General features: G+C 48.5%; 8 protein-coding genes across 8 annotated transcripts; 5 read left to right on the forward strand and 3 right to left on the reverse strand.

Moving 5' to 3' along the window:
• Nucleotides 1–352: 352 nt before the first annotated feature.
• On the reverse strand, nucleotides 353–1,594 carry I303_105201 (40S ribosomal protein eS6; the record flags this gene model as incomplete). Its single annotated transcript, XM_018408645.1, has 4 exons — nucleotides 353–535; nucleotides 709–1,043; nucleotides 1,156–1,280; nucleotides 1,524–1,594. The coding sequence occupies 4 exons, from the start codon at nucleotides 1,592–1,594 to the stop codon at nucleotides 353–355; spliced, it is 714 nt and encodes a 237-aa protein (XP_018262336.1).
• An 883-nt stretch (nucleotides 1,595–2,477) lies between these two features.
• Nucleotides 2,478–3,172, forward strand: I303_105202 (40S ribosomal protein uS15; the record flags this gene model as incomplete). The annotated part of the gene is made up of 3 exons (XM_018408644.1): nucleotides 2,478–2,703; nucleotides 2,859–2,961; nucleotides 3,055–3,172. 3 exons carry the CDS (start codon nucleotides 2,478–2,480, stop codon nucleotides 3,170–3,172), a joined length of 447 nt encoding a protein of 148 aa, XP_018262335.1.
• Nucleotides 3,173–3,664: 492 nt separating this feature from the next.
• I303_105203 (uncharacterized protein) lies at nucleotides 3,665–7,353 on the reverse strand (the record flags this gene model as incomplete). The annotated part of the gene is made up of 8 exons (XM_018408643.1): nucleotides 3,665–4,078; nucleotides 4,185–4,307; nucleotides 4,431–4,586; nucleotides 4,746–5,027; nucleotides 5,135–5,773; nucleotides 5,848–6,447; nucleotides 6,539–6,875; nucleotides 7,094–7,353. The coding sequence occupies 8 exons, from the start codon at nucleotides 7,351–7,353 to the stop codon at nucleotides 3,665–3,667; spliced, it is 2,811 nt and encodes a 936-aa protein (XP_018262334.1).
• Nucleotides 7,354–7,726: 373 nt separating this feature from the next.
• On the forward strand, nucleotides 7,727–10,095 carry I303_105204 (uncharacterized protein; the record flags this gene model as incomplete). Its single annotated transcript, XM_065969106.1, has 11 exons — nucleotides 7,727–8,164; nucleotides 8,237–8,271; nucleotides 8,332–8,467; nucleotides 8,532–8,605; nucleotides 8,684–8,707; nucleotides 8,766–8,938; nucleotides 9,021–9,225; nucleotides 9,296–9,392; nucleotides 9,450–9,534; nucleotides 9,588–9,707; nucleotides 9,851–10,095. 11 exons carry the CDS (start codon nucleotides 7,727–7,729, stop codon nucleotides 10,093–10,095), a joined length of 1,632 nt encoding a protein of 543 aa, XP_065825178.1.
• Nucleotides 10,096–10,616: 521 nt separating this feature from the next.
• Nucleotides 10,617–12,397, forward strand: I303_105205 (uncharacterized protein; the record flags this gene model as incomplete). The annotated part of the gene is made up of 5 exons (XM_018408641.1): nucleotides 10,617–10,633; nucleotides 10,731–10,903; nucleotides 11,833–11,909; nucleotides 11,995–12,008; nucleotides 12,154–12,397. 5 exons carry the CDS (start codon nucleotides 10,617–10,619, stop codon nucleotides 12,395–12,397), a joined length of 525 nt encoding a protein of 174 aa, XP_018262332.1.
• Nucleotides 12,398–12,614: 217 nt separating this feature from the next.
• I303_105206 (uncharacterized protein) lies at nucleotides 12,615–13,950 on the reverse strand (the record flags this gene model as incomplete). The annotated part of the gene is made up of 5 exons (XM_018408640.1): nucleotides 12,615–12,929; nucleotides 13,045–13,220; nucleotides 13,326–13,406; nucleotides 13,464–13,477; nucleotides 13,553–13,950. 5 exons carry the CDS (start codon nucleotides 13,948–13,950, stop codon nucleotides 12,615–12,617), a joined length of 984 nt encoding a protein of 327 aa, XP_018262331.1.
• Nucleotides 13,951–14,208: 258 nt separating this feature from the next.
• Nucleotides 14,209–17,812, forward strand: I303_105207 (uncharacterized protein; the record flags this gene model as incomplete). The annotated part of the gene is made up of 6 exons (XM_018408639.1): nucleotides 14,209–14,319; nucleotides 14,376–14,413; nucleotides 14,489–14,572; nucleotides 14,632–14,726; nucleotides 14,822–15,080; nucleotides 15,187–17,812. 6 exons carry the CDS (start codon nucleotides 14,209–14,211, stop codon nucleotides 17,810–17,812), a joined length of 3,213 nt encoding a protein of 1,070 aa, XP_018262330.1.
• An 869-nt stretch (nucleotides 17,813–18,681) lies between these two features.
• On the forward strand, nucleotides 18,682–19,146 carry I303_105208 (uncharacterized protein; the record flags this gene model as incomplete). Its single annotated transcript, XM_018408638.1, has 1 exon — nucleotides 18,682–19,146. One exon carries the CDS (start codon nucleotides 18,682–18,684, stop codon nucleotides 19,144–19,146), a length of 465 nt encoding a protein of 154 aa, XP_018262329.1.
• Nucleotides 19,147–19,412: the final 266 nt, after the last annotated feature.

Consider the following 19,412-nt stretch of genomic DNA (forward strand, 5'->3'; position numbering starts at 1 on the left):
ACATCTGCACTCATTCACTCCATAACAGGGCACTTTCAGGCGTTTGCAGCGATTCAAGCAGGGCTTAAGACTTAAGTGTAGGCGGCGACCAACACCAAACAGTCAGAAAATCTCCCGCTAGACACTCTGCTCATCAACAATTGCCAATGGTCAGCATTCCCTTAAAAGAGTCGTCGGGAGACCCAAATGGCAAAGTCTGCAGCTCATTGCGTGCGGAATCAGACCTGACTTGTTCTGGTTCTGGTCAATCCATGATATACATCGGCATGGAAAGCTACCGACTTTTCAGCACTGAGCCACTAAGCAGAAGACCTGTCCAAGTAAAATAATCCCGACCTCACAAAACCAGAGCTTAAGCGGATCGTCTGGCCTTCTTGGCGGCCTTGACGGCGGCGTTGTGGACCTTCTTCTCCTCGGCGTGCTTGGCAAGAGCGGCCTTGTAGTCGGAGACAGTCTCCTTTTGGGCCTCGGTTCTTCTCTTCTTGAGGGATCGGAGGTGTCTCTTCCTCTGGAGTCTAAGGGGGGTGACGAGTCGCTAAGTGAATGGAAAGATTATCAGCGTGCATTCACAATTTGAAAATTGGCGGTGGGGTATGAAGGCAATTCAGGTTGAAGGCGATTTGGGGAGATGACGCCCAGTAAAGCGAATTGAACAAATCCTTCGAGCGACAGAGGGGGGGATGATGTTCGAGAAGACTCAGCACTCACTTGGATCTTAGGGGCCTTGGTAGCGGTCTTTCCGTTCTTCTTGGTAACTTCCCTTCGAACGACGAATTTTCTGACGTCGTCCTCCTTGGACAAGTTGAAGAACTTTCGGATCTTGGTAGCTCTCTTGGGACCCAATCGCTTGGGGAGGACGGTGTCGGTGAGACCGGGAATATCTTTTTCACCCTGCTTGACAATGGCGACGGCAAGAACACCGATATCGTTTCCGACGATACATCCTCGGACGGATTTTCGCTTTCTCTCTCCGTCTCGTCGGGCTCGGTAACATGAGTGACCGTCGGCAAGGAGGAGTCGGGTTCTGTTTTGCAAGAGAACACCTAATGACAATTACGATTACGAATGAAAAAAAACGTTTGATGATCAGTATTGAGATCGATATTTTGTTGTTGCGATTTTGTATTCTTGGAGACCGCTAGGGACCTGACTCACCTTGCTTCATGGGGAAACCTTGCTTGTCGTTACCACCAGTGATTCGGACGACGTAGCCGGCGAACTCCTCTCCAAGGGAGTCAATGGGGACCTCTTGACCCATTCTCTTTTCTAAGAAGACTCGACTGTAGTGTGACGGAAAAAAACCCAATGTCAGCATTTTCCCCTTGACATTGGTATTTCCTCCTCAGACCTCCCATCATGCTTCGATTCCATTGTCCTTCTATTGCTATACACAATCTTTTGACCATGCAGTGACCATTCTCCATCGAAGATCCTTGTTCAACTTCGTATGACTTCCCCTTGCTTCCCTTCCACTCTAACACAATATCCTACACAAAGCACCGCATACTCATACTAATACTCACGTCTTTCTCTCATCTTCAAAGTCAACGAGCTTTTGAGCGCCAGTGGCGGGGTTGGCGAAATTGACCTTCATTTTGAGATTTTGATGGATGAGGAGAAGGGAAAAAGAGAGGTTGGTCGACGTTGAAGAAGTATTTTGATGGAATGAGCAGCCAGTAGCAAACGAGCGGACAGAGAGAGAGTATACCACGCACAAGACAAAAGTCTGAGTGAGGTTGGGATTTTCGTTTTGACGCCACTCCCGGAAATACATTTCTCGGAGTTTGGATCAACGCACTCGGCGTTTCTGATTTTTCATTTACAGTGCAAATCGGCGAAATGGCAGCTCATGTCACAGTGGCGTTTTCACCCAAAACTGGCGGGCGACTTGTAATTTTCTCGTTGCTGCCGCTGTAGGGTAGCTGTCACTCTCACTGTTGCTGCTTGGTGCTTGGTGCTATTTTGACACTATCTTCGGACTACCTTAGATCAACCTTTTCTACTCATCCATCAAGAACTGCGTGAGTCCCCTTGCAACAACACCTGCATCATTGCCATCGCCGTATCCAACACTGACCTGATCACCATATACCTGTTCACCTCACTATAGTGCGGCTCCCTTATTTCCCTCGTCGGTAATTCAGCAGTAACAAAACACATTCAAAATGGGTCGGTAAGTGGCCGTTCGATACCTCTGGCAAGGGCACGGGCACATGGAGTATGGAGTATGGAACACGAGAAAAGGAGAATGAGGACATGTGGAGTATAGGATGAGTTACCATGGTCAATGACACTTGGTCTTGATACCGGTATCGACCTCACAGTCATGCCATATCAGAATCAAGTCAGACAAGGTATCGGATCCGGTAACGGCAAGAAGAAGGAGAGGCTGGAATGGAAAAGACTGGGGCATCTGGTGGTCACGGCTATACAGATCGCTGACTTTTAAATGGGTGTCGTCGTGGTTGTGATGTAGAATGCACTCCAAAGGAAAGGGTATGTCAGCTTCCGCCCTGCCATACCGAAGATCCCAACCTTCGTGGTCCAAGGCTACCCCCGAGGAAGTCTCCGACCAAATCTTCAAGTTGGCCAGAAGAGGTCTCTCCCCCTCGCAAATCGGTGTCGTCCTCCGAGACTCGCACGGTATCCCCCAAGTCAAGAACGTTACCGGTAACAAGATCTTGAGAATCCTCAAGACCAACGGTGAGTCGGCGACCCTCTTTTCGCATGACACCTTTCCTCATCAGAATGAATTGCCTCCCCGTCTCTCAATCCTCGTCATGCCCTGCGCACATCAAATCATCGTCCACTTGTATTATTGCTGTGCACCACTGACATCCTTTTCTCCACTCTGACAGGCCTCGCCCCTTCGATCCCAGAGGACATGTACCACCTGATCAAGAAGGCCGTTTCCGTCCGAAAGCACCTCGAGCGAAACAGAGCCGACAAAGACGGTAAATTGTGAGTCAAGTTCAAGTCCACCTTATCTGTGTTCATGTCCATGTAAGGCTTCATTTGACGTATCGCTGACCCTATGTCTAAACTCACTTTCAGCCGAATGATTCTTATCGAATCGAGAATCCACAGACTCGCTCGATACTACATCAAGACCCAACAACTTCCCGCCACCTTCAAATACGAGGCCGCCACCGCTTCCACCCTTGTCGCCTAAGCTCAGTCTCGTTCGCTCGCACAAGTGTTGGAGACAGGACATGTGGAAATGAGTTTTGTAGGGCTAGGATCTCAATGCTCGATTGAGTAGAATGCATGGATTCTTCTCTTTCACATGCTACTGTCTCTCGATGCAAACAATCATTTCACACTTATCATGGGCTATCAAATACTGATCACGAGGCGTGCACTTGACTAGTGCATCTGTGGCTCATAGACCACACAGCGTAAATATCATTTTACCAGACTGTCACCCCTCAATCTGCGCCATCACTTGCACGTCTCACTCGACACGTTGATGGACATACTGAGTCTCACGCAGAGCCAAGTAGGTAAATGCATACAACAGGATGTCATGGTAAAATACAAAAAATCGACATCGCGCTGACGCTGATTGACTGACTGACAGTCGGCCGACACGTACAGTACAGCCCATCTCAGAGCGGTCCTAGCTAGACTGCACTGGGATACTGGGATAAAAGGCCTCATTACATCACATCTGAGTTTGAGTTTGTTGAGAAGCCATCTCTGCTGTGCTGTGGGGATCGAGGTTCACTCCTCGCTGAGGCGTTATATCCTTCCTATCAGCTAAAACAGTCCCATCAGGCGATCTCTCATAATCCTTCGCATCGTCATCCTCATTTTCATTCCCATACTCGAAACGGGCATCTGTATCTGCATCACCAGTTATACGAGTGTTGTTGGAAGTAGTCCATCCATTTGGATCTTCTTTGTGTCGCTGCTGCTCCTGTTGACGGTGTTGTCGTAAAAATTCTTCTTCCTGTTGTCGGACCCTCTCAACCTCTTGATCTCGTTGTCGTCGGATCATTTGTTCACGTTTCTCAAGTAAAGACATGAATGATTTGCGGTGGAAATAATTCATGGAAGATACCGCATGTTTGCCGACCTGCGCAAAGAAAAAGTGATTCAATATTAGCTCGTCATGCGCTGCAATTCGTGAGAAGGATCGGATAGACGAAGGAGAGTTGCATATCAGGACGAATGTAACTCACAGGATACTGTTGTAAAGTGATCAACAACTCCAGCGCATTTTCCCTTACACCGACCCAACGATGAAATAGCCCATTGGCAATTGGCATCAGTCCGCCCCAGTGTGCTGGTAAGTGAGTGAGGAGCTGTGACATGGAATCAGGTCGCGGAGATCAGTTCAAATCGAATCAGGATATTGTATCTGTCTCCATTCGAGCTCAGACCCAAAATGTGAAGAACAAGACATTTAGGCGTAGTCGATAACTCACTTCGATCACTTGATCATAATTCCTTATCCCATTATTCAATGCCAAAAAAATCGCTTCGGCCTCTGCATCTGACATGTTCTTCGCCAGGCGCAAACGGGCAATTTGATGCTGAACATCGAATCCGATTGATCGTCTCTTCAAGCGCGATTGCCAATCCTACCAACAGCGCATCCTCGTCAGTAAATCAGTAAAGCGATAGAGTAATACCATCCATTACTTCTCATCATCAGATCCGCTGATCGTCATCTCCCAGAAGAGATAAGGACGACGTCACAAACGTTGAAGGAAAGGAATGGGAAAGAAACGGAGACGCACCTTCGCAAACAGCTTATAACTCCTTGTCTTCCTCCAAGCCTCTACTCGATGCGCGTTCGCCCACATCTCCCTTTGTTTGCCTTGTTCATCGGCAAACACCACCCCGCTTCCCAGTACCGTAGGATGCTGATCGCGGAACGATATTGACGGGTACCCTATTTTAGTAGAGCCCGCTTGCGAATATTCCTGATGTGAGGCGATCCGGACAAACCGATTCAAGTAATCAATAAACCTCAGACGAATATTCGATTCTCCATAATGAGAGGCCATAGCTGATAAGATCTGTTCCAGGAGTAGCAGTACAAAGTTGATTTCGTCATCAGCTTCCACTCGGAAATACTGTCCCATCGTATAGAATGGAATCATGAGGATTAGAAACAAAGACACACCTCATCCATGAATTGATTATCGATACAATCACTCTTGGCAATACTATTCATCTTCGCTTGAGGCGTGCCGCTCGTAGTCGACGGATCATCTTCCACTTTGATCATACTTGATCCCGCCAACGACGTTTCGCTCGATCGTCCGGATCTCATCGATCCGACATTACTGCTATTCACCGTACCGCCTGTGACCCCACTTCCACCGGCTGACGGGTTTGATAGGGTACTCGGTTGAAGATTCTTCGAGACGGTTATTTTTCCGGTTTCCAGATTACACAGTACATCCCATGTCGTAGGCAGTTCTTCGAATCGCGGATTAGTCACTCCAGCTACGAATCCACTGAATTCTTCCAAGATATCCAAGGAAGCTAGATTCGCATAAGGAAAGGCGCATGATGTGACGCCTCGTAGGACTTGTCCGCATCCTGAACCTAGTGCGCAAGCTGCTAGGACCATTCGAGCGACTTGATTTGCCGGTAAGCCGTGTCCGAGGAACATGACTCGTTTATGAGCTAGCATAGCGTTCAGTATGAGGATGATGGGGTGCGTCATTGAGCCATTTGTGTGTAAGTGCGGATGATACGGCGGTGGGAACGGTGTTATGTTATGTGAAAAAGTCTGGACTAGTTCGATCAATGAATACTATATCGATGCGACACATCAGCTATAACCGATTGAGGCGTCCCAACTGATTTGCCTGCGGGCGGATAACTCACATCGCCCACATCCTCGTCAAAGACTGTCATGGGTATCCGTATAGGCACAGTGATCTTCTTGAAACGCGCTTCAGTCTCGAAGAAATGTGTATCTCGGGGCACACCTTTCCGCCTTCCTTGATCGATATCAGGCGTCAATCTGCCTTCCTTCGATGGCGGAGTAGCGAGATGGAACGGTGACTGAGTCTGTGAGCTGGCTGAACCTTTCCGGACCATCCGTACCCCAGACGATGATGATAGGGTTTTACGATGATTTGATTTTGACGACATCGCTGCCGTTGTCGTTGAGGGGCCTCCTGATACTGATCCCGAACCGTTTCTGGGTCGAACGCCCTCATGGTCATCGACAGAATTTGATCCGTGCCCTGGCTCCGATGAAAGGTCTTCGAAGATCTCCTTCGTGCCGCTATCTGGCTGGGTTATACCGAACTTCTCCTCGAATAGATCTTTCCTTTCTGAAGATCGTAAGAGTATACGCTCGTATCGGGTGAAACGAGGCATACCGACCGTGGAGATCGCGTTGGCTGAATCGAAGAGCCGCGCGAGGATCTCAGGCGAGGGCGATAAGAAATATTCTTCGAGGGCTAGGAGCAGTAGAGGCTACATATCGAGTGATCAGCTATCAGCATCGTTCCGAGAATATCGCGAAAATCAGGTTATCAGCTTTGAGATGATTGAGATCTGGCCTCACCTTGTATATCCCGATATACGGATTCGGCGTACAGATAGCCATAGCCTTTACCATAGCACCCCTCCTCATCTTCTTGTCCTCTTTCATCCTTACACAATTCAACACATACAGCAACCCGCCTCCTGAGCCAGCAACACCCCTGGTGGCTCTGTCCAGCGGCATGACACTATTACGATTGTTCTCCGTCGTAGCTGAGCTTTCGGTCGATATGCTTGTACTTGACTCATGGGATAACATAGGTGCTACTGCCGAAGAAGGTGTTTGACCAAGATAGAAAATTGTCCAGTCTTCCGCTCGCAAATGAGCACCGTCGGGTAACATCAATTCTGCGAGTCGGCTAGGGCTTTGTATCAGCTTTTACGTCCTCTTTTGTTGGCCAGGGCTCTGTGAACTGAGCTCAGGTTCTGGAATAAGAGTCCAACATAAGACAATGAAGGAGATGAACTAAAATGATCACGCGCTCGGCCAGATGGGCTCTAGGCATGAGTTCCACATCTGGGGATCTTTGAAGCAGACCAAGTATGGACCGATCAGGCAGAAGGATTTTGGACTCACTGCTCATCCGTTCCCGTTGGATAAGGATACTGATGCGCCAACGTAGCTCCCGCATCAATATCGAACTCCGCCAGTAAGCAGAAATGTACTGCATCTTCCTCGTTGATCGCATTGCCTGTACCGTCCAGGTCGAAGGCTGAGTCCGGTGCGAGATCTTGGGTCAGGTCAGAGTCGAAATCGCGTTCAGTCGATCGGGTGGTGAAATTAGATCGTGCGGATGGGGTGGGCGGTGGGAAGGATCCATGGGAATTGACGGACATCTTGCCTTTCGTTGCTTGGGTTTGGTCGTTCAAGGCTGCTTGATCGCTCTGCCCCCGAGTGCTGAACCTGAGAATGAGCCGGAGCTCTTCGTTCAAGAAGGTCCTGTTGGGCGTTGGGTATATATGTAGTGACTTGCCTAGTGCACCGTGTAACTTAACCGACTAAGTTATCGATTATTTGTGCATTGATCGCTCTCGCGTGTCTTGTTTCAGTCTGTTTTGCGGGGTCTCCGCCTTTCTACCTTTCTGCAAAACACGACAGACTCACCCACCCAAAAAGTAGCTGTGCTTTGAACTGCGATAACTTTTCCTTCTTACTTTTTGTCTTCATACAGATAACAGATACATCTTGCATGTCATCCCCCGAGTCAGGATGACAACTTCATCCTCGGAAGACCTGCTGTCGTACCCTGTGAATGGGAGTAACGCCAGTGCCGGACCTAGTAGATCAGCTTCTTCCCTCAACCTGTATCCACCGACCAGTTCTTCCAAACCATCTTCCAGGAAAAGCTCAAGGCGCGGATCAAAAGATCAAGACCCTATATTCACGGGCCATGCAGATGGCTTAGAATCAGGCAAAATTGGAGACGTGATCTTCAAGGCGCCGGACGACGACCACGGACACGGACACGAACATGACCATGACCATGAACTAGATCACGATGAACACAATGCTTCTGCACCTTTACTTTCTACATCGACGTCGGCAACAATATCGCGGCGAGAGTTATCGGAAGAAGAACATGAGTTGTTCTTGCTTGAAGGACCGAATAGTTCAGCTAGAGGAACATTGATGGACGCGATAACGAATGTGAGCAATTTGTCACACTTCACTTTTTTCCATTCAAGTGTCAGAAGAAGCCAAAGCTAACACGTAGAGCAGATGGCCAACTCAATCATAGGAGCAGGTATAATAGGGTCAGCTCAGAATCGTTCGAGATTCGTTAGGCGCAAGCCAAGCTGATTTTGTGACTTCAGGCTACCCTACGCAGTGTCTCAAGCAGGCTTCTTCACCGGTATATTCCTCTTGATAGCTCTGGCTGCAGTGTCAGATTGGACAATACGGCTTGTGATCTTGACCAGCAAGCTGAGTGGACGAGACTCGTACACCGAGGTAAGACAGACGTCTGTCAAAAGTCCTTCAATTGATCAGCTGACTTTTCGCATCGGACGCACAGACCATGTATCATTGTTTCGGGCCTGCGGGCGCAGCTGCTGTGTCCTTCTTCCAATTCGCCTTTGCTTTCGGCGGGTAAGTGTCTCCTACTCATGAAAGTCCCCGTCTCTGTCTGATCTACTGGGCACCGCTGACATGTGGGTACTTCAATAGGACAGCCGCTTTCCACGTCATCATGTGAGCTGTTCTTCCCCCAACGATTCTGGAAAAGGAGAGCAGCTGACGCTTGCCGCAGAGGAGATACGATACCACGGGTGATATCGTTCATATTCCCTTCTCTCGCTCAACATGCCGTCTTGAGCTGGCTCGTCGACACAAGGGTCGTCATAGTGGTCTGTACTTTGGCGGTTTCGTTTCCCCTGAGTCTACATCGGGATATCGTCAAGCTGTCCAAGAGTTCTTCATTCGGTAAGTCATCACTTCCTCGACCCGGAAGGTCCCAATCCTTGCAATACAGGTATTGATAACCTTATGCTGATGACCCGACCAGCTCTTGTATCAATGACAATCATCGTACTTTCGGTCCTCTTTCGCTCAGTCGCCGTTGACCCTGCACTGCGAGGTTCGTCTCTCGATACTTTCACTCTGATCAAGCCAGGCGTCTTCCAAGCTATAGGAGTAATATCGTTCGCATATGCCTGTCATCACAATTCGAACTACATTTACAAGAGTATACATGTTCCCACTCTGGACAGGTCAGTCAGCTGTCTAGACAGAAGGGTTGGTCCCACGACGTTATTAGCTGAACATCTGGGCATTGCGCAGATTCAATACAGTCACGCACATCTCGACGGGAATCAGTCTGGTAGCTTGTTTGTTAGTAGCTGTATCTGGATATGTGGTCTTCACCGATAAGACGGAGGTAAGCTTCGCAACTCCGTCGGTCATGGTCGGGCATATAGCTTATATGAAGATTTAGGGAAATATCTTGAACAATTTCAGCTCCGATGATTGGGTCATCAATATCGCCAGATTCTGCTTCGGCGCGAATATGTCAACTACGAGTGAGCTAGCAGTCGCCCATGGTCGCACTTCACGAGCTGACGTCCTGCTTTAGTCCCACTGGAGGTATATGTGTGTCGTGAGGTCGTCGAAGAATACTTCTTCAAGAACAAGGCGTTCGATCAAAGGCGACACGTGATCATAACCAGTTTGGTAGTATTCACCACCATGGGAAGTAAGCTTAACTAAACTGACCCCCTTTATCCGATTTTGCTACATCCTCACACTGTCCTCTATCTGTCCATTGACACTGCTTAGATGGCAGCTGGCAGCTTGTATGTCATCGTGCTGACTTCGAGAATCGCTCAATCACCTTAGTCGCTTTGACGACGTGCGATCTGGGTATAGTCCTCGAACTCGCCGGAGGACTCTCCGCATCTGCCTTGGCTTTCATTTTCCCCGCTTCAGCGTACTACGTCCTGACATCCGGTAAATGGTATTCGAGCAATAAACTGCCTGCTGGGCTAGTAGCTTCTTTCGGGGGGATTGTATTGTTGCTTAGTTGTGGGCAGAGTATAGTGGATGCGTTTGATCCGGAGAAGAAGGGTAAAGTGTGTACATAGCTTCGAACCGGCATGCATATGCACATTGAGCGCCTTTTGTGTTATACTCCCATTTGATCTTAGGCTCACGGAGCATCACCTGATATAAAGGTATTGGTGAGCTACGAGTGTAGTCGAATAGCTGAATGGCTTAGATTGAAGCGCGAATGCCAGATCTTATCTTGATCCGCCGGAGTGTTTGTCCATGTTAAGCTTGAAATCAGTTCACGTCATAGGAGTAGCGCGTGTTGTGATCTCTTGGCGTTCGCTAAAATAGCCTGTTCCTTTCGAGCGAGTACACGGGTCTCTTGGGCTGATTGTCTCGATTTACCTCTAATCTTGGAATGCGATTCATGCCTTCATGTATGAGTCGCACGCCCGATAAGCCTTGACAACGGTGACACAACGGCAACGGCTCCGTTCGATCACTTTTCACCATCGTCTCATCTCATCTCATCTCATCTCGAGCCGAACTTCAAGTGGACGGGGCTACAGGCCGCAGAAAGCTGGAACGAGCCTCAAGCTGACGTGATGGGGGAGAAATGAGCACTGAGTATCCGTATGTTCCCCCCTCGCTGTGATATCACATATTGAGATTTGCACGAACCAACAAGGACATGATACTGACCACCCCCATCCTTCTTTCTCTCTCACAGACCAGCTTCAGGCGGATTGCAACCAATAACAACCCAACCAACATCGATCTCTGCTCCTTCCATCACTCCTCAACCCCAACCTAAGGCTCAAGCGCAAGAACAAGGGCAAGAACGAGAGCAAGAGGAGAATCCGCAGAAATACGAACCCAAGATCGGATCTGAGGTCAAAGTATGTACGTGCGGGTGGAGCGAGATGTGCAAGTGTTGTTATTGTAGGAGTATAGAAGGGTGCAATGCGATTTTCTGTGGGTGAATATAATAGATAGATAGGCACATAAGAAGAAAGAGGGGATCGCGCTTGATGAGCGGGGTGATGGGAGATCGCTTGGAGCTTGGCATGGGAATCTACAAGACATCAACTCTGGATGATCTGATCGCTCTGGTCAGTGCGAGACGGAGGCGGAGGAAACATCTGAATGATCTTCATTGAGATACATAGATTGACGACTGGATAAGTAGAGTGACACCTGGATAAGTAGAGTGACTGATCTCCGAAGATACGACAAAAGTAGTAGGATATCCCCTTATTCCTTAACTTATGCTGAGATATGCCATGCTTCCGCGCATGGTGATAGTGTCTGAGCTACCGAAGCTCTTTGTTTTTGAAGTGCAGTAGTGCACAAATCGACACTTTGCTCGTACGCTTTCAGTACCTCACAACCCGCTAGATCAATATCGGCATGGACCATCATCTTGAGCTTTCGAAACGAAGGCAGTGCGCTTGACGGTTGATGGTCATGACGTCTTCCTTGTCTTCCTTATCCTTTACAACGCCGAGCTTCCCGAAATCGCAAGATCCAAAGGAAGGCAAGAACAGCATTTACAATGCGATGATATACGACCATAGCACTGCACTTGACATCATCCTGCTCATCTTATCTCAATCTCAATTGATCATCTTTCGGTACATGCTGAGATTTCGAAATGAATATATAGAGAAGAGGTCTCAACTGCTCCGTGTCTTCCCCCGTTATATTGTTATTGCATATTGCACATTTAAGCTGATTCTACAACTATATGAAATATGGGAAATACATCGACGAAACGTGAGTTCACCGAATGACTCGGTATTATTGACGCATCTGATCTATACTTGGCATAGCCGCGAAGAATCAACCGAATCCCTATGTCTCGTCTACGAATACACCTCTGACGAGGCAATACCCATTGACCAGCGGGGTAAGTCGTGGTCCATTTTAATTTGCCGCTCCAGGTCCGTTCAGCTGATGTTGGCTCTACTTCATGTGTTCATATTCTCTTATAGAAACCCAAGTACGAGTAAGTCGTAGGCTTTCTCAACAACTGAAAATATACTCGTCATTCTGTCGCGCCATATCAGCCGAAATCAAAAAAGGCTCAACCCCCTCAAGCCTGTCCACGCAGTAGCTGTGTTCATCGCTGATCCGCTCCTGTCCATATACAGGACATACGCTCAAAAGAAGAGGAGGGAACGAAGAGCCAAGAAAGCCGAAGCGTGGGGCTCATTAGCTGAAGCAGGTGCATCGTTGGGACAGGCTATAGGCGACTTGTCAGGAGGAGGAGGAGGCGGTGGTGGTCATTCAGGAGGTCACTCAGGAGGTCATGGGGACGGAGGAGGTGGCGGGAGCAGTGGTGGCGGGTCGTCTGGATGTGGTGGAGGAGGCGGAGGGGGAGGAGGTGGATGTTGAGTTTTGGATCTTCGGTAGATTAAATCCTTCATATCGCTTTCCTCGAGTGATCAAACGTCCGTAAAGCGTGGTCATATACACGATTATAATGTGAATGATAATTTCTGTGTAGCATAGTATAGCATCAAGATTGTCGTGAAGGTATACGTTTTCCGCTTCCGTGGTTGTCGTGCTATGCCGGATAGACGGATCGTAAATGACCATTATTCCCGAGCAATCACTTCCCCCTCACCCATCCCAATACCCTGCTCAACAAGCCCTTCTGTTGCGTCCGCCTTGTAGAGGGCTCTCTAACCTCTTCAGCCTTTTTCATCCTCGCCTTAAAATCACTCGGATGCTCGAACTTCTTCAGTCCCCACAACCCCTTCTTGGACGCCTTCGCTTGCGCTTCAATCGCTTTCATCTTCTTGACTCCCCACGGACCGTACTCTGCCCCGCCAGCTTCGTACACTACCGCCATGCCCTCTTTCAGCATTAATAGGGGTAAGGGTTTATCGAACCATAATAATCGGTTTATATACGGTACTGCGACCTGCAAGTGAATGACGAATTATCGATTGCATTAGCTGTCCACCACACCAGATGAGTGTGGGTCTGGTACGTTTGATATGAACAGAGCTGGTAGTGATGGTGAGAGATGGACGTACAATCCTGTTATATTGATCTTTGGCAAGCAACTGACATCGCATCCTCTTGCCTATGATAGTAGCCCTCAACCAGTCCAGCGATTCTTTGGCGTGAGGCTGAGCGGGTTGTCCGAAATGGGCGTTCTCAGGCGCATCCACTCCTGCGATCCGGATATGGATCGTCTCGTCTTTAAGCTCTGTCGCATAAATACCAGTGAAGTCAGTCATAAATCCATGCTGAGGATATAAGGATCTCCGTCATGATGAAAGGCATCACCATCAAGTCGATACGTCTTACTCACCTTTCGTCGTACTTGGTATTGAGCGTATCTTAAATGGATATCGAAAGAATGGTCCAGGCGTATGATATAATCGTAGATTATCTATACATTCCCTCATGAGCTACTGTCTCGCAGCGTTAACTGCTACAATCAGCTTACCTCCATCACCTACACTGCCAAGTGACCCCATATCAGCTGAATCCGCCCTCATCGACATCCAACAGAGGGTCTTATGTCTATGAGCTTACCTAGTCACTACACCCCTTATCCAGGTTTTCCGATCTAACATCCCTGTAGTAACGCTGTTCGCATTCCTGGTTCTGCGCCAATACCGCCTGTACCCAGCTATAGATCCTAGGGTTATACATGTCGCTCCGGCAGCTGAGATTATACCTACCGCAATTGGATCTTTGGGTATCCATTCGTTGATGGACTCCAGGGAGAAAAACCGTCCAGATCGCCCTCCAGCCTTCGATGACAATGACGATGGCGACGTCGATGAGGAGGATGAGGGAGTTGAGGAAGAGGAGAAGTAGGACGTTATGTTTTCAAGCGGTGAACCATATGGATAGCTTTTTGTGACATGACACTCGGACGCTTTCATGTATCGAGGCTCGATATACACCGGGCTGGCAGAACGGTCCATCCTGGGAGTTAGATGCAGGAAGATGCTATAAAATGTGGTTCTGAGATGATGGTCAATTCGAAAATCAAGAATCAATCGGACGCATGTTTCGGCTCGGTTGCTCGGTTATTGTCTGTGCGTAGATCATTTCATCATTTCATCAATTCAACAAGCAGGCAATCTTGACAGTAGCAGTAAGCATAATCATAGCATTTATACCCATAAACATACAGACATACCCAATAATCAAGCTCCTTCGATGAGGCCTTGAAGGCCAATATGCAGGTATCCAACTTCTTCACTCGCTTGTTACAACCTCCCAAAGAGGCCAAAGCTGCGAAACTCCCGGATGACTTGGGCGAATTCGACACCGCTTGGCAAGGTATCAAAGTAAGTCAGTTTGCTATTTATACAGCTCTGGAGCCAAAGCTGAAAGCATATCGCAGGAGACTTTGGAGCATCCTGATGAGAGGCAAATAATAAGGTATGTGTTCATCTCCGCGTGCATAGCAAGCACTTTCTCGATGCTGACTATAATGATTCTGCGATGTGCTCGCAGGGGTATAGCCTCGACTTCTGTGCCCTCTCAATTGAGGCATATTGTCGATGCGCTGGTTTACGAAAGTAATAGGACAGACGAAGAGTGAGCCGTTTCTCTGCTCCCGATGGCATTTGACTCTACAGCTGACGACCCGAGCACAGTACTACCGGAGCATGTCTAGAATATTTCCTCAAGAACGATTTATTAGGTCAATTGGAAAAGCTCTGCGAGCCAGATAGGCCTCATGGTATAAAAGGTATCTACTGCTCCTACCCCTCCTCGATCATCCATCCTTTCTGTAGGCAGATAAATGAGCTGGTATGAGCTGATACTGCTATACCTTGTTCTTAGCCGAGGTCCTGCGAGCGATAAATAATCTGATCGTTTCCCTGTCCGAACGATTCTTGGTTCACAATGCGGTACATCGACCATTGCGGCGTCTTTTACGCTCGTGTGTGGGAGAAGAACCCGAAGACAAAGTGGACGGTAGTGCTCGAGTTGTTGGTGCTGCCGGAATGAACCCGCATCTGGACAGGAGGGGGACGAATGATAATATAGAGGAGGATTTGGTCGGGCTGATGTGTACCCTGGCGTCAAGGATGGTCGCTTAGTAAGCTCATGATATCCCGCCTCCCAATTGTCCTCCAACCGTCAATCGGGGGTTGAACATATTTCTCGCCCAATTCTATTACCTTGCCAAGCTGATTCATCTACAGTCCTCCACTTCTCCTGATCTTCTTTCACGACAAAGGCTGGTTACAACCTCATCCCATACCCTCTTCTGCGCCTTCTGAACGAGCCCTATCTCCTGCTCCCTCGGCTCATACAGGTGTCTCCGGCCCGTCAAGCAAAGTATCCGCCCATCATTTCGAATTCCTCCTCTTCTCCTACCTGCTGCGCTTCGTCCATCGTGAAGGCCAGGTTGGTGATCCTGCTCGAGCCGGGTTACTCTTCTTGTTTGACATCGCTTTTCTTCCATCGAAAGATATCGGCAGCGGAAGCCCTCAATTAGATAATAAAGACGTGTCCGATCCCTTGCAAGACGCTAGAGATGCCCTGGGAGAATTTATACTGGATGGTGATTTTGCGGAAGTCATGGCTGCTGGACTGGGAGCAATATATTCGCTCCTTCCGTCGAAATTACACATACCCTCCCTGGCGGAAATATCAGTTCTGGACAAAGATAGTATAAGAACGACAGACGGTGGAATGCATCTTGGCGCATCAAAGGATCTACAGGAAGAGGAGATGACCTCTTCGACAGATAACGAAGTGCGCGATCAACTTGACCTGATACTGAAGCTGTTCGGTTTTCTGCAAGATATCATCCATCGATGTACTTCCGCAATCCACAATCCTGATGCAGACTCTACTGAAATCTCCACCACGCACATACTTGGAAGTGCGATCGCCGAAGCGACACTCGATGCGATACAATCCTCCTTTTTCGACAATATTCTTTACCCTTCAATCTTAGAATGCTCAAATCACGACGGAAGCTCGGTTGCCGTTTTGTCCTACCTGGATGTTTTGTTGTCCAACTTAGATGACGGACCTCTCTCGGATAGACTATTGTCTTTCCTCACGGACTCCGGATCGACCAATGCGCACCTGTCAGCAGCGGAGAAGAAGAAGAATAAGCGGAAAACAGGCGCGATGGGATTCATCGACCAGCCTTCTATTTCCGCAGACTATTTCGCCGCTGAAGGCCGCTTCACCTTGAAAGATTTGATACTCGATAACCTCAATTCTACTCAGTCCGCTTCTTCCACAGCCGCCCTACGTCTGCTGCGAACCCTATTAAGCGACCATTGCCAGCAATCAGTCAAAGGCTTACTTTCAATAGTAAGAGATCCCGCCGCCACAGCTTTGGCGAAACGACCCATACCATTCGACATGAACGATACCTTCCAACAAGTCCTGCCGCAGCCTGTCAACCCCCTTGACGCACACCTGCAAGAAGTCGAGCTGTACAGTTCGCTGGTGACTCGCTTGGATCCTAACCTATCATCTGCAGAAATGGCAGCTGGTTATGCAACCTATCTTACGGATATGACAGCTTGGATCGAGTCGGATAGGTGCTTTCGGCTATCGAATATCCCAACAAGCTTTCTAGGGGATTACGAAAAGGTCATTCTGCGATCAGAGATGCCGGAAGAGCTTATTCAACATCGCCTGAGCCCTTCAGATACTCTAATCAAATCCATATTAGGGTTACTCGGCACCTTCATGACTAACAGCCCAGATGCGAATGTGGCTTTAACGGGAGTATTAGATAGCATCGCTCTCTGTCCGACGCGATCATTGGCTGGCTGGCTTTTATACGACATCAAGCCGGATCAAGACCCCTGGACGCAACCTCCCAGTCACCGCAAAGCCGATGCACCTGGTCTCGACTCAGACTCTGATGTCGATTCAGACGTCGATAGCGACCGTCATGCAACCATCGAAAGTGCACGGGACCCATTCGGCACCGGGGAGTCTGCAACTTGTCCAGCAATGTATCAGATCCTTAGGAATGTAGTTCAGACAATCTCGAATGTCAGAGACAGTATAGAATCATTCGACCAATTACTGCTGGAGCGACGGCAGGGACTGCTATTTACCGACCACCTAGACGAAGCTATGAATATCATGCTAGATGTCGACTCATCCTCTGTTTTCGGTCTACCTGAAACCCCCAAATCCGACTTGAAGAAGAAAAGACCCTCTGCAACTGGTCTTGTAGGAGGGATAAAATCGTTCCTTACTCCCAAAAAGAAGGCTCCTACACCGTTGGGCACACCGAACAGGTCGTCTGGCCGTACACCTACTTTAGGTACCCTTGGAAACCTGTTCGCTCCAGGAAATTCTGCTTCCTCCAAAGCGGATCCAAATGTGATAGACACACCTCCTAGAAGATTACTTTCGCCCAGCCCGAACCTCGAAACACCTGGTCATACGAAGACGCCAATCAAGGTCGATGAATTGGATATGATTAGTCCTGCGCCGTTCAAATCGCATTACGAACAGTCAGATATTGAAGTCACCCTAGGATCCGTGAGGTCTACTACTGCCATTGAGGGACCTTGGCAATCCAAAGCAGCGATAGAAAGGGAAACCCGATCTCTGGGTTTCGATGCAGAATTGTCCTCAATACACACTCCAACAAAAATGGCTTTCGATCATTCTCATGAAGGCGACGATGTGCAGGAAGGGGATAAAGGGGAAGACGGACCGAGAAAGGTCAATCTCAATTTGATTCTGGACAATTGTGTGATTTTAGAGGAATTTATCAAGGAGTTGGTGGCTATCATCACTGCTAGAAGAGCTATGGGGATTGACCAGGTCGGGTTTGTTTGATGTTTGGTAAACTATGACTATGCTTGGTCTGATCTGAAAGGAATAGTCAGTGCAAAGATGCGGTACTGCAATGCGTATTCACGATTTAACGAAAGCAATGTATATAATGACACCATCGCGCTGGCGACCTAGTATATCATAATGGCATCGCAAGGCGTTCAGTTGCCCTCATCGCAAGATCCAAAAATGACCGCACACCTGAATGGAGTTGACAGATAGCATTGTCCCTTCCGTCTGCTGTGACTACGACTGGCCGTCGGCTTACTTTGTATCTACTACATTGCCGAAATCTGAAGGGACACAGGACAGGGAGCACGGGCACACGTTCCTGCACTATTGTCGTTCGATCACCTTCTACATCACCACTTGAACCTGGAATCACCTCTAAGGGAAGCAAGGGGTACATGACAAAGGCAGTCTCAGCGGAACGGAAGGTGACTTGCTTGCGTAGATACTCTGCGGTGCTGACGCCAAGCCTTCATCCATTGCCGTGTATAGCTCTGAGGTGTGTCCCTCGGCAGCCATCTCGCTCTCGAAAAGACATCCAGATACGGTGTCAACGCATTATCCCCTGACAACAGGTGGCTTTGCATCAAGCTGAACGCAAGTGTTTTATCTGCTCAGGCCTCATCACGAACATGGGAAGCCGTATACCCGAACGGGGGAACAGATATATAAAGCCTCTCAATTCGCTCGGTGGGAACGACTCCTCCCCATCCAAATGCATATATATTAACACCTATAATCAGCCTCGCCATCTTCTTCTTTTCAACCAATCTCAATCAATTCCAGACCTGCTCCCTTGATTCTCCTGCCTCGCAAAACATCCTAAATCCCAATCAACTCCAATCAAGTCAAGGCGAATCACAATGTCCGTCAATTGGTGGTGCGAAAACACGTCGACCCACAAACTCACCCAAGACCTGTGCTGTTTCTCCGAAAAATCATGTGCCGAATACGTATGCGGTAAACTCGATGCTACCTTCGATTCGGTATCTCGAACGGGCGATCCAACAATGTACAACTGCGAGACCAACGCTACCCTAGCCACCGATCTTTGGGGGAGACTCCCCGCTGGGAATTCAACTTGTAGTGGAGGTAAAGGATGTTTGAGATCCACCGCGAAAGAAACCAATACTACTACTACACTCTCAACTACCTCGGCGTCTTTGTCTGCGACCACTCGATCGGCTACTACTGCCAACGCTGCGGCTGTTACCACCGGATCAGGAGGGGGATCGGATTCTGCGGGTTTTGTTACGATGGATATGATGGGTCAGAATGCTTTGTTGGGGTTGGTTCTGCTTTCGTGGATGATCAAGCAGTTGTGGTAGATTGATGTAAGTACACTTCTTCGGTAAGGCATTGATTAGGACTATGAGCTGATTGATGTATTGAGTTGAATATCTAGATGGACCAGCTTCGGATGGGTATTCTCTATCTCACTTCACATTGTACTCATCTTTTCTTGCCGGCTCTTGGGGTCGGTGTTGAATGAATTGGATTGGATGTTGGATTGCGTTATTGATCGCTTCCTCCTTTGCTATTTGGACTCATTGGGTAGAAAAGAATGCATAGTACAGCATGTCCCGAACCCGTC

The sequence above is a fragment of the Kwoniella dejecticola genome, chromosome 6 (assembly GCF_000512565.2).
Source record: "Kwoniella dejecticola CBS 10117 chromosome 6, complete sequence".
NCBI classification, from domain to species: Eukaryota; Fungi; Basidiomycota; class Tremellomycetes; order Tremellales; family Cryptococcaceae; genus Kwoniella; species Kwoniella dejecticola.